Source organism: Zonotrichia albicollis, chromosome 1 (assembly GCF_047830755.1).
Source record: "Zonotrichia albicollis isolate bZonAlb1 chromosome 1, bZonAlb1.hap1, whole genome shotgun sequence".
NCBI classification, from domain to species: domain Eukaryota; kingdom Metazoa; phylum Chordata; class Aves; order Passeriformes; family Passerellidae; genus Zonotrichia; species Zonotrichia albicollis.
In genome coordinates this window covers 46,368,467-46,381,497 of record NC_133819.1, presented here as the reverse complement: position 1 = coordinate 46,381,497, position 13,031 = coordinate 46,368,467, and the positions used below count along the sequence as shown (strand labels likewise).

At 39.7% G+C, this 13,031-nt stretch overlaps 2 protein-coding genes across 2 annotated transcripts in view; one reads left to right on the top strand and one right to left on the bottom strand.

The window, feature by feature from the left end:
- The window catches only part of KBTBD2 (kelch repeat and BTB domain containing 2), a 19,930-nt gene extending 8,629 nt beyond the window's left edge, over window positions 1–11,301 (top strand). The window contains exons 3-4 of the mRNA XM_074540245.1: window positions 1,719–1,884; window positions 2,311–11,301. Of these exons, the coding sequence (XP_074396346.1) occupies window positions 1,719–1,884; window positions 2,311–3,846 (1,702 nt within the window). The 3' untranslated portion in view covers window positions 3,847–11,301. The remainder of the gene's footprint in view (window positions 1–1,718; window positions 1,885–2,310) is intronic.
- Window positions 2,755–13,031, bottom strand: part of AVL9 (AVL9 cell migration associated) — a 47,752-nt gene continuing 37,475 nt past the window's right edge. The window contains exon 16 of the mRNA XM_005485854.4: window positions 2,755–13,031. Within this exon, the coding sequence (XP_005485911.2) occupies window positions 12,937–13,031 (95 nt within the window). The 3' untranslated portion in view covers window positions 2,755–12,936.

Genomic DNA, 13,031 nt, shown 5'->3' with positions numbered 1-13,031 from the left:
TTATTTTTTCATCTCAGATGAATCTGGTCCAACTTTTAGCAACAAGTATTGTGTGATCACTAGATAATAATTATTACCATTGGCCCTGTGCAGATGACATAGTTCAAACAATTTGTAAAATAACAGCCACTGAAAATGTAGCCAGATTTAATGTGGGTGGTTAATCATAAGGTTGGAAAGCTGTCATGAGTCCACCCAGTGTGCTGCATCAGAATGTGCAGTCAAATCTCTTATTCATATGTGTTTGTTTATTATTTATGGAATGAGGTTTTGGCACTGGTTAAAAGAAGTATCAAACTTGTGGTTTTGTCATGTTCTGTTTTTCTTCTCTACTTTGGTTTACAAAAAGATGTTCAGCTTCCTAAATTTAGCTTTTTTATGAAAAATTGATAGCCCTGAAGGAGGGGGAAGAAAAGCAAAGCATCTTTCTGTGTGATCCAGCATTGTGTGTGATTGCAGCCACCTTCCCTTCCCTTCCATCTTTGTGTCTGAATGATGTGCAGCCCTGCTCCAGCACAGGCTGCTCAGCAGTGTGTGAGCAAGAGCCAGCCTCCAACAGCTCCCTCTTCCTTTCTGAGGAGTCTCTGTACCCTCTTGTACTTTCTTGTTTATCTTTAAACAGCTGCACAGCAAGTTGATACTCAGTCAGTGATCCCTCCTAAAATGCAAGTTGCCCTGAGTTGAGGAGCTTAGAAGAAGACAGAGAAAAGGGGATGGGATACTGTTTTTGTATCAGATGCTTTCTGGAATGGCTTTGCTTAGGGAGTGTATCTCCATGTCCCTTTCATCTCTGCAGCCAGAAGCAGGACTAAAAGGTGCACTCACTGTCCCTTCTAACTTCTCTCATGCCTGGTTTCCTAAAAAAGAAAAACCCAAATAAATATAAAGAGCCTTGAACTGAATTTTTAGCACAACCATAAATACCAAACCTGAATCAATATAAAGCTCTTGAAACCAATGTCCCCTGTTTTAAGAAAATTGACAAGTATGTGGCTTATAGTACCAGATTGCAGTTAGTTCTTAACTGTGTTACAATGAAAATACCAGGATGGGCAAGAGGTGTGTGAAACATTAAGGGAACAATAATAATGGTTTTAATTGCCTTTCTAGTCTTCTTCAGGAAGATGTCATGGAAATACTCACTCTTTTTTTTCCCAGATTAGATCTGATAGGTTTTTCTGTTATTGATTGTTGCCTGCAAATTTGAAGTTTACTGCATGTTATGATGAATAGTATATAAGAAATAATTCATAAAGTGCTAGTCCTTGCTCCATTTCTTCTCCTCCCAGAGGAGCATCCTTTTTGATATGACTTAGTTCAGCCCATTACATAAATCTGCTTCTTTTGGTTTAGAATCTAAAGTCTAACTGTGTATGTTTCAACAGTGTTTTCTGGAGGATGTTTCTTCCCTCTTATCACCAATCACAGAAAATATTTAAATTGTGTCATTAAAACTCCAAAATCATTAGCACTATCTGCTGATTAACACAGAAGGGTTTGTATTAGTATAAAGTATTTCTGCAGAAGACACTGATGTTACTCTTTTGATGTTCTGTCCAAATGTTATATTGTAAATAGCAGATGTCAGCCTAAGGTAAATTCTAAACACCTGCAAAAGGACTGTTCACTTTTAGGAGTGTAATCACCAGAGGCTTACAGGTGACTGTTTCAGATTACTCACTGCTGATCCTTGTCTTAATGTGTGTGTTTCTCCTCAGAGCAATGTTCATGAGCGGGCTGAGCGAGAGCAAACAGACACACGTACACCTGAGGAATGTGGATGCAGCCACTCTGCAGATCATCATCACTTACGCATACACGGGTAACCTGGCAATAAGCGACAGCACAGTAGAACAGCTCTATGAAACTGCCTGCTTCTTACAGGTAGGAATGTTTACAGGAGGAAATAACAGCTCCTAAGCTCTGAACCACTTTATTCTTTATCTTGTTAAAAGATCTTTCCTCTTTAGTCATTTCAAAACACTTTTGCTCCATTCGCTCTGTATAGACAGTTGCTTGCCAAATTTACTTCATGTAGCCATCCCTCCTTGTATGACAGTCTCTTTGGAAGGCTGGAAGTAAACCAATGTACTTCTAACATTTAGAAAATTAGTTTTGCCAGCAGACATAATCACGTTGTGTACTTGGTCTGTATGAAGCAGCTGAGTGAGTCACTGCTGTATTTTTGTGTATGTATATTATTCCATGCCTGAACTGTGTTGTTCAACAGACACAGGTTCTTTATGTGCTGATGCTACATGAAAGCACAGACTGTATGTGTAATACTTTGTGTGTTTCTTTGCATTACAGGTAGATGATGTGTTACAACGATGTAGAGAATACTTAATCAAAAAAATTAATGCGGAAAATTGTGTCCGTCTATTAAGCTTTGCTGATCTCTTCAGCTGTGAGGAGTTAAAACAGAGTGCTAAAAGAATGGTGGAGCACAAGTTCACAGCTGTGTACCACCAGGAGGCTTTCATGCAACTGTCACATGATCTACTGATAGATATTTTAAGCAGTGACAATTTAAATGTGGAAAAAGAGGAGACAGTGCGTGAGGCTGCTATGTTATGGCTGGAGTACAACACGGAATCCCGCTCGCAGTATTTGTCCTCTGTTCTTAGCCAAATCCGGATTGATGCACTTTCAGAAGTAACACAGAGAGCCTGGTTTCAAGGCTTGCCACCAAATGATAAATCAGTGGTGGTGCAAGGACTGTACAAATCGATGCCCAAATTTTTCAAGCCCAGACTTGGCATGACAAAAGAGGAGATGATGATATTCATCGAAGCTGCTGCTGAAAACCCTGGTAGTCTTTACTCTTCTGTCTGTTACAGCCCACAGGCAGAGAAAGTTTACAAACTCTGCAACCCTCCTGCCGACCTGCATAAGGTTGGGACGCTGGTAACTCCCGATAACGACATCTATATAGCAGGTGGGCAAGTTCCTCTGAAAAACACCAAAACCAATCACAGCAAAAGCAGCAAACTGCAGGCTGCCTTCAGGACCGTGAATTGCTTTTACTGGTTCGACGCGCAGCAGAACACTTGGTTCCCCAAGACGCCGATGCTCTTTGTGCGCATCAAGCCGTCGCTGGTGTGCTGTGAGGGATACATATACGCCATCGGGGGCGACAGCGTCGGCGGGGAGCTCAACAGGAGGACTGTGGAGAGGTACGACACCGAGAAGGACGAGTGGACCATGGTGAGCCCCCTGCCCTGCGCGTGGCAGTGGAGCACGGCCGTGGCGGTGCACAACTGCATCTACGTCATGGCGCACAACTTGATGTACTGCTACTTCCCCCGCTCGGACGCCTGGGTGGAGATGGCCATGCGGCAGACGAGCAGATGTTTCGCCTCAGCCGCTGCTTTTGGCGATAAGATATTCTATATCGGAGGGCTGCACATTGCCAGCAATTCTGGGATAAGGCTGCCCAGCAGTACTGTGGATGGGTCTTCTGTAACGGTGGAGATCTATGACGTGAATAAAAACGAATGGAGGATGGCAGCCAACATCCCTGCCAAGCGCTATTCCGACCCGTGCGTCAGGGCCGTCGTCATCTCCAATTCCTTATGTGTCTTTATTCGGGAGACCCACATGAACGAGAGAGCCAAGTATGCCACCTACCAGTATGACCTGGAACTCGACCGCTGGTTCCTGAGGCAGCACATATCGGAGCGCGTGCTGTGGGACCTGGGCAAAGACTTCCGGTGCACTGTAGGAAAGCTGTATCCATCTTGCCTTGAAGAGTCCCCGTGGAAACCTCCAACGTATCTCTTCTCACCAGACGGAGCCGATGAATTCGAGCTGGATGGGGAGATGGTTACTTTACCACCTGTATAGCTCCCAAATTAGACTGCACAACTGAGTCTGTGCTCAGTTATAAAATAATAAAAGAAATAAATGGCTGTGAAAGAACAGGTCTGGGGACAGAAATCTCAGAGCTGTCTTTCATGAGTTGTATTTTTATGCCCTACCTAACACTTGCCGCCATTCAGTATGAATTAGTGAAAAGAGCAGGTATGCTTCCATAATCTCAAATACTATTATCAGATAATTGAGAAAAATATATGTATATCATGAGCTTGAGCATCTGACTTGTCTAAAGAATTAATTCTAGTTCTATAAAGTCTCCATTCAGGAAAATTAGCTTAAGAAAAAAAGTAGTTATTGTTTCTAGGATGATGTCACAACTCTTTTGAAAGTATCTTCCAGTTACATTTTAACTACTTCTGGATATTCTACTTAAGTGCTAGTTATATAATTGTCAGTGTGGCCTAATTAAAGGACTGTGCCGCACTTACTAAATACTAATATCTATGTTGGTATAGTAATGCCATTAAAAGAAAAAGAAACAAATCCCATGGATCTACACCTGTGGTAGGAAGGGTAGATCTTCCATTGTATGGTAACATGCTGGGCAAAATGACTGCAGGTTCAGTCAAGCTGTATGATGAGGTGCATGTATTCTATTTTCACTAACTTATACCTGTCTATTTAGAATACAGGTCTTCCAAGCAGCTGGTAGATTACCAGGTGTGGACTTAAAAGTTGCTGGGCTTGCGATAGGAATTGCCAGCCCTCATAGTGCGGGTCTATGTGGGGCTTTAATCAGTAAATGCCTCCACATTCTGTATTACAGTAACATTGGCTCATGTATATTACTTCCTGCTGCTGATGTATTTTTCCATTGTAAAACGAAGTTTTAGTGTGGATTAACCAGGTCTTTATTTTCTGTTAATTTAATAACAAGCATTACTGTAGTGTGATTGTGTATAGATATCCCTTAGCTGTCAGGTTTTTTACTTTGGGGGGGGGAAGCAAACTTCAGGAATATCCTGTGCTGTGTGTGCAGGAGAGCAGATGCCTAGTGCTGCTCTGGCATTAATCCCAGGAACCACTAGCAGTAGCGGGGTGCCGCCAACCTAACATGAACACAGGTGCTTCATGACAAACCTTACTAGCATGTTCAGCTGCATCATGTTCTGGCACTGTATTTTGAATGACATTAATTTATTAAAAAAGACTGAATCCAAATGCCTGAGTGTGCTTTTTGGCTGAAATAAATAGAGCTCTGCCACCCTCCCACCACATGCACACTTGTAGCATGTTGCTTATTGAAGGCAGCTAGAAATAGTTAAGCTGCAAAAAGCCTGGAGATGAGTATGTTAAATTCTGCTCACTACTACTCAGCAGAAGCTGGAAATTAGGTATTGAAGTCAAACTAAGGATTACACAGGACTAGAATCCCCTGCTATCATTTTTGTAAATCAGCACTTCTCTGGTCATGGTACAAATTCTGCCCTACTGAAAGTGAAGAACAGCAGGCATTAAGGAGGAACATCTTCTGTAAGTTCAGAACATGGCAGACCTATTTTCAGTCTCGAGTAATCAAGAGCAAATTTATTTACTCCATTGACCAGACTGTCACTGGCTTTTCCTTAATTGTTTCCTATTGCAGTAGATACAACTGCAGCCTTCAATAAAGACAACACCTGTATATTGTTTGGGCTATGTCTCAAGGGGCCTTACAAAGTTTTGTCTTGTACAATTATTAAAGGTTTTGACTAGAAAAGGGGCTTTAAACAAGAAAGCTGCCTTATATAAAACTCTTCCAGATGCTTTGGCATTTTGTGCCATGTGAGGATTTACGAGATTCAGAGTAACAATGGCAAGCTACCAATTTTTATTTTTTGTATGAAGGTGACATAACATGTTTGCATTTACCATTACATAAACTTTTTTTTTTTTTTAACACCTACATATTTTAGATAAGAGGTGTGAGGTGACTCAGGAGCTCCTGCTGATAGGTCTGTTTATATTGCTTTCATGTTGCAAGCCTGTGCAAGGGAGCATACATAAAAAGAAGGATAGATACTCCTTTATAATGCAATTTGGAGAATCACATACCTCAGGCAAAAACATGAGCTGTATCCAAGTAACTGCAGCCTGCATGGGCTGCTCACTTCTGTGGCTCCTTCTCACTTCACCCTACTGTTATCAGGCTGTATTAGGCTTTAGGACAAGGCTTTGTTGTTTTAACTGCAAAAGATCTATAGCTAGTGAAGGGGCAAAGTGGGCTCATTCTGTTACTGAGTACATTTATCTTGAGTTTAAAACATTATGTGTAGTTTCTTACTGGAGGAAAACAAACCAAAAAAAAGTGTACTTGAGTACAAAATAAGAAGTACTAAATAGGAAATACTAGATTGCCATGTCTGTAAGTCACAACTGCCTCAAAGAACCTGGAAGAACTTGGTTTTATCCATTTAGGAACATCTTTTGAAATGCAGACAGTCTGCATGGCTTCCTGCTCGTCTGCACCTTTTATAATTTTTTCCTGTACATTACCAGTATTTTTTGTTTCTTATGTGGCCCAAGATTATATAGTACCTTATGTAAAATGTATTTGCTATTAATAATATGGCACCTAAAGACAAGACTAGTCAAGTGGTGAACAGTTCTCTAGTGACTGCTGAAGACATACTAGTAGTTCACTTACACAACTGCTTTCTGAGCCAGTATTCATCCCCAAAGAAAAACAGCTGGCAAATGCTATTCTCCAGTCTAAATTCTTGCCTTGCATAATTGAAGAAGGAAACTGTGCAGCCAAAGCATTGTCATCTGCCTGGAAGTGGTCACTAGTGGCAGAATTAGAGAAAGACTTCTGCAGGAACAAAGACAACAGCTGAAAAAAAATGCAATTCTCATGTCATAAATGGAGCAAATATGATTAAAGCCTCGACAGAGGTCTAACTAGTGTCTCACTACCAAGCTTCAGCCTAATCTTAGCCTATTCAACATGTACTTGGCTTTCAAGTACATTTACATACAAGTTTCAGTGAATCAGCTCATGTCCTCAAGCTCTGCTGCATTTGCAGTAAAGCTAATTTAAGCCAGTCCTACATAGTTTCAGTTTCCCTTACCTAAAGTAATAAAAGAAGTGATCTGGCCTCTGCTAACTTTTAATACATTCAATCATTTTTTGCAGTTGTTTAAACACATACATAATTGCAAGTTTAATTTTTGTCATAAAGGATCAGTCAGACCTGGGACAGTGAATTGTGCCAAGCTTTGCAGAGACCAGGCTCAGAGAGATAGTTACATTTGGGGGGAAAAGAATTTGATAACATTTTAGAGATTATTTCAGCATTTAAAGCACTACTGTTTTTCTCATTTCACTTCTCAGTGCCTCTTTAAGATGCACAAGTACCTGCCACATTGCATACACCTCAGGGACATGTGTGGACAGACCTGCAGACCACTGAACTTATTAGCCAAGAGAGTTTTTCCTCCTTTGTTTCCCATTTCCAGCTACCTTCCAGGTTGTTTGCTGTTTTTTGCTCTGAATTCCTACATAAAAGGAATTATAATTTAGGCAGACTCTGAACCAGGCTCACCCTTAAAACCAGTTTCCTTCCACTTCATGCTTAACATTAGCCACACAAAGTTCTGTTTAGTTCCACTTTCAGAAGTATTTTTAATACTTCCCTCCTACAGCATTTCTCATGAGTGCAGTTCAGCCAGGCAGAGTTCTTACAGAGCCTAAAAACTCAGAGGAGGAGTCTGAAGAGAAAAAAACCATGAAACAATTTCCAAAATTTAAGAGCTGACATATGCTTCAGCCAGCTCTTTGGCACATGGCAATATCCATATACACACACACATTTTTCACAGCAGCAAAGTCAGTAACCACAGGTTATATCAGGCAGTATGTTAAGCTCAGTGTCATTTTTTGCCACTTTTTGGTATGCCTGGGCTTTTAAATTCCCCACTGTGTTTCTGTGTGCATTTCTTCAGATGTGAGAAATGAACTGAGTTCCCTTCTCCAGTATTTTCCATCTATTTCATATAGTGTGCAAGTGATGTTATTTCCCATAGTTTTTAAGACAAGATGACAGCTGTACATCTGCCTTCCCTTCAAATAACTGTTCTTCCTCCAGTCTAAGCATTCATGCTTGATTATGTTCACCTGATCCAGAATGCAGTGCCACAGTACTGGTGATTTGGATTCAGACCAAAAAAAAGGTTTTGTAGGCATTCTCTGCTACTATTAAGGCAAACAGTAACTGTACTTTCATCTATATTAGTCAATAAATTCAAGGGTGGAAGAAAAAAAAACATTACTTGATCAGTTGATTTTGAAGTATTATTACAAGAGGAACAAGGTATGATCCAACAATTTTGACTCAAGAGAGCTGGAGTTCCAAGTTCCATCCCAGCTGAGACTGAGCCACTTGTGTACAGATGTTATGTACACATGATGTCAATTTGCAGGGAATAAGGTAATCTGAGTAAGGGTCACTATTTAACTGACACAAGTGATCCATTTCCCTATTTTTTATGAATCCAAACACTGCTTCTGACGTTTGTTAAAGAATGAGGTCAAGACCAGAAACATCACAGAAGTAAAGCTCTGTGCCTGTTTTTTTAAGTCAGTCCCTTCTCTAATAATGAAAGACTCGAAACACCAGGAAGAAATTTTTCATACATCTTTAATCATAATACAATAATGTAGTGTTTCTCCCTTTAATGAATAATCTTCATGTTGCCCTTTTTAATGAAAACCAAATACCTGCAAGAAAGTCAAACTGCAGTGCATAAAAAGCATGATGTTAATTTATCTTTCAGTGTCTTTGCCCAACTACTTGCACATGGTCAGAAAAACCTTAAATTTCAAGGCATTGCAACCCTTCTCTAGACAGAACCTTTGTCTAACTCACATCTAAACCTTATCCAAGGCAGTCAGTTTCCTCCTCCTGGAAAACCCATTTACCAAATCCTTCTCACACACATACAGTGACAGCTGCAGTAGAAGTTCTGAAGTTTTCAAACAGCTCTCTATGGCAGAGAACTGGATGTGCAGCAATTAATTTACACAGCATCTTGATTTTGACCAGATGTCACAATCCACAGAAACTACTTTGAAGCTAAATCTACATCAAAATTTTAGTTGTACTTGAAATTCTTACTGATGTAAGAGAGGTCTGTGACCTCCTGAGGACTTCAATCAATCCACAAGAAGCAGCACTCCACAGGGAATAAAAAGTCACTCTAGAGGAGCCTTTTGTCCTAAATTTTCAAAAAGCAGCATCCATAATCAGTTTAAATGGAAGACAAATTTCAAAAATACTGCCAGTGAATTACAAGCAGCTACCAATATAAAAACCAGATGGCTGCAAGTGTCTTCTGGTGGGATTAATTTATTAAAATAATACAGCTTTCTGAGCAGATGGAACTTTAAACAGGCTGGATGTATTTTATTTTTCAAGCAGCACAGGAAAAATCAAATACATTACTTGTATGTTCAGTTATCAAGCAGTAGTTCCTATGTTTAAAAACTGCATTCACACCTTCACTTTTACAATTAAATACTGCCACATTAGTTTCTCTGCTTAGTAATAATTTGTATGGAAATCAGAAGCTTGTTTAGGCAAAATATTATATATAATTACAAAGGTGCTTAAAACAGAAGTACAAAGTCAAACAAGTGCAATGTACCAGAACACTGACCTAAAAATTCTAATTAAATGTGACATTTAAGGAAACTGGTGTGAGATGTGTACAGGAATTAAGGTCATGACATGAAAATGACTGATGAAAGATGCTGAACAATTCAGTCAAATGAAATAAAGGGTCAGCAACACTTAAGTCTTGTGGGGTTTGGGGGACTTAAATCTCATTTTTATGCTCAACAGGCAGTTCCTCAAATGCTGGCACATACAAAAAGCTGAGGGTGATGCCTGTGATGAGAGAAGTTGAGAGGTTTGCTATTGTGTTACCTGTAAGTCAGCGTGTGCTGCATGCTGACAGCCAGAAATACCTTTGCAACATCAAATCAGGACAGAGCTGTGACAACACCTTCCCAGCTGACTGAATGGAGGCACTGTCACCAATTCACTCAGGACCCTTTGTTTCTTACAGTGCAGAAAAAGATGTCAGGGCTTTTGAAATGGAAGTCGGCTGCCTAAATCTTCCTGAATAATTAATAATGCCTGCCCTGGAAATATTAAAGCAGAGGATCGGAAAATAACTGGCATTTGCATTGGATTTAACTAAAGAGGTTACAAATATTAAGTTAAGAAGAGAACTACATGAGTTTAGAACCTCAGTGGCTGCACGCCTTCCTATAGCCCAAAAGTAAGCTTAAGCAAATGTTGGAGAGCAAACGTAGATGTTAATGAAGACAACTAATTATGAAGATCACTGCACCTCCACCCACTCATTAAGTCTTAATCACTCTTTAAATCTGAGTTTAAATCTGAGCCCAACTTGCTAGCAGGGTGTCAGTTCTTAAAAAGACTGAAAAGCTTTTTATTCTGTCATTTGTCAAAGGAAAATATTCTTAATCAGCTTGTATGTTTGGTTCCACAACAGAGACAGGTGGGACAGTGAGAAAAAGGCTGCAAAGAAGGATCTGTCTGGTCTTCTTGTCCATAACAAAAATTGTGGAGTGTCACAACAGAATCACTGTACAAAGCAACAAGCAGCCAATGAGGGCACCTCCTTCTGTCTTTCCTCAGATTAATCCACCAGAAAACAAACAAACAAACAAAGGTCAGCTTTCTAATACTCCTAGGCCAGCGAGGGAACCTGTGGGAATAAGGGGAATGCAGAGAGCTAGTAAATTTGCCATATAAATTTGGAGCATTTGAGTACTCAACAGAGAAAACTCAGATGAAGAGGTAACAAAGACAAGGATATTGAAAAGGGATCCTTGAAGGTCCTTCTTCTACTGCATGTACATGTAAATACCAACCACTTGCCTGGCTTCTAGAACTCACCACTGTGAGCTCCTAAGCCTAAATCTACCTAGGTATGCCTTCAGTTGCTGGAATTAGTTTTAGAGGTGATAAAATCCTTTATGCACCTTTCTTCAGTCTTCATTAGAACATGGACTGTGACCACTTAAATCCCAGAGTGCAGATAATATGTTAGTCATTTCACAAAAGCAAGTGTTTATTTTCTTATCTGCATGCTGATTCAGAAAGCTCTAGACACACCATGAATAAACAGCTCTAGTCTTAATTCACTGCATATAAATAATATCTAGTCTTTTAAAAGATATAAATGTCTATTACAGAGCTGTGGAATAAAACAGAAAAGAGCATCAGAAGTTTGAGGAGAGATACAAAGACACAGATGAGGAGCAATAGCTGCAGTTTGATAGATACATCTTATTTGTGTGTCAGAAGCAATAAATTAGTAGAGCTTCAGGGGCCTTTTTTGCCCTTCTCAAATCAAACTACTTAAAGTGGCTGCTTGTCTTTAGGTTTTCCACAGTCATTCTATCTAGTCTGTCCTGGAAAAAAAATTAGAGAAGGCTTTAAATCAGATCCTTTTCAAATCACTGAAGCAAAAAAACTGACAACCAAGTTGCTGGACAGTGACAGTGTGATGCAAGTGTGGCTTTTCTATTAGCTTTACAAATGCACAGAAGGAATTAAAACATAATTTCCTAAAAACATTCGAGCCTTCTTGTTTATCTGTTGTGCAGCTGCTACATTTTATTTGAGGAATAGGAAATATAACCATGACCACAAATCTTGGCCCCAGAAAAGAACATGGCAAAAGGCTGACAGATACTGATGAGGCAATAAACTAAGAGCCTTTTGGTTCAGAAAAGTTGGAACACTGGATAATGTAATGTAGAAAATGGTAAAAGTAACACGTGGGGATGTCAGAAGGCATCTAGAGGCACACACATTGCAAGAAAGAAGGAAATCATCTCCCTTGGAATCCAGAAATGTGGGAAGTGCAATCCGCTTGCATACAGAAACCACCACATGCGTGTTACATAGGAAATACAGCATTATGCCACATCCTTTCAAATAAACTATTGTATTTCTTCACACAAGGATACCAACGGAGCTGCTCTAGTTACTCTCAATTCTAGTGTTACTTTCCTTATGAAAAAAGCAATTATCCAAACAGCACATTCCCTGAGTCGACACAGAAAATCCACACTGCTGATTTTCATTTGGAAGAGTCCTCATAACTTTACTAGGGGGGAAAAAAACCAAAAATGCACAGAGTTTGCTACTGTGCTAGTTTTGGGTGGGTTTAGTAGTTCATATTCAAATGTGTGCAACTACATTAATGTTGTAATTACATCCTAACTTACAAAACTGTCAATGATCCAATCCCAGTTTGGGAGAAATGCTTTGTAATTCTTTCCCTGAAGAGATCTCTCCAACTGGAATTCCATTCATGTCCCAGGGGAAAAACTCAGCCAAAACATAGGCAAAGGTATGAAGGCCTACTGCATAACATGAAAAAAACTACTGATTTTGCAACTATCACACAGATTTGGAGACACAAAGAGAGCTAGAGATAGATTCATTCAAACAACTCTACATGGATACAGGGGATAGAGGAAAAGAAAACTCTTGTCGGCCACAATCTTACTCTGCACCTTGTTGATTTTAATTTGCAGGTAAAAGTGAAAGTTCCACCCTTTAAGGGTTGCAGAGATTCTCTCAAATCCAACCTAAAAGACAAATTATTATTTATATTCTGCTTATTTCTAACAAGAATTCACAAACATTTGGCTATCTGGATTGAAAAATAGAACTACTTTACATAAATATCTTCAACATCCAAGAAAATGTACAAATCTAAAGTCAAACACATTTGGCTTGCAACAAGCCCCATTTGCTAATGTCTTTATAAAGGCTCAGTTTTAAAGAGAAGTAGTCATTTTAAATATAACCAATACACTGCAAATGCAATCCCATTGTATGGTGACACTCACCATTCTTCTGTACTTCTAGGGAAAGTGAATAATAACATTCCACATCTGCTTGCAAGCAACATATACCTTATTTTGGTCCTGGGTAGGTAATCTCCACTCCTACATTTTGGAGTGGTCTTTTTACAGCTCAGAGAAAGATTGCACCTGAAATAGTCAGCAGCATTCTGCCAAACCAGCATTTAGTCCCCAAGGCTTTGGGTTGAGTGTGTGAAAGTGGAAAACCATGATGACATTGCTGATTTTGCACTCGTGAAGGCTCCTCCAACAGACTGAC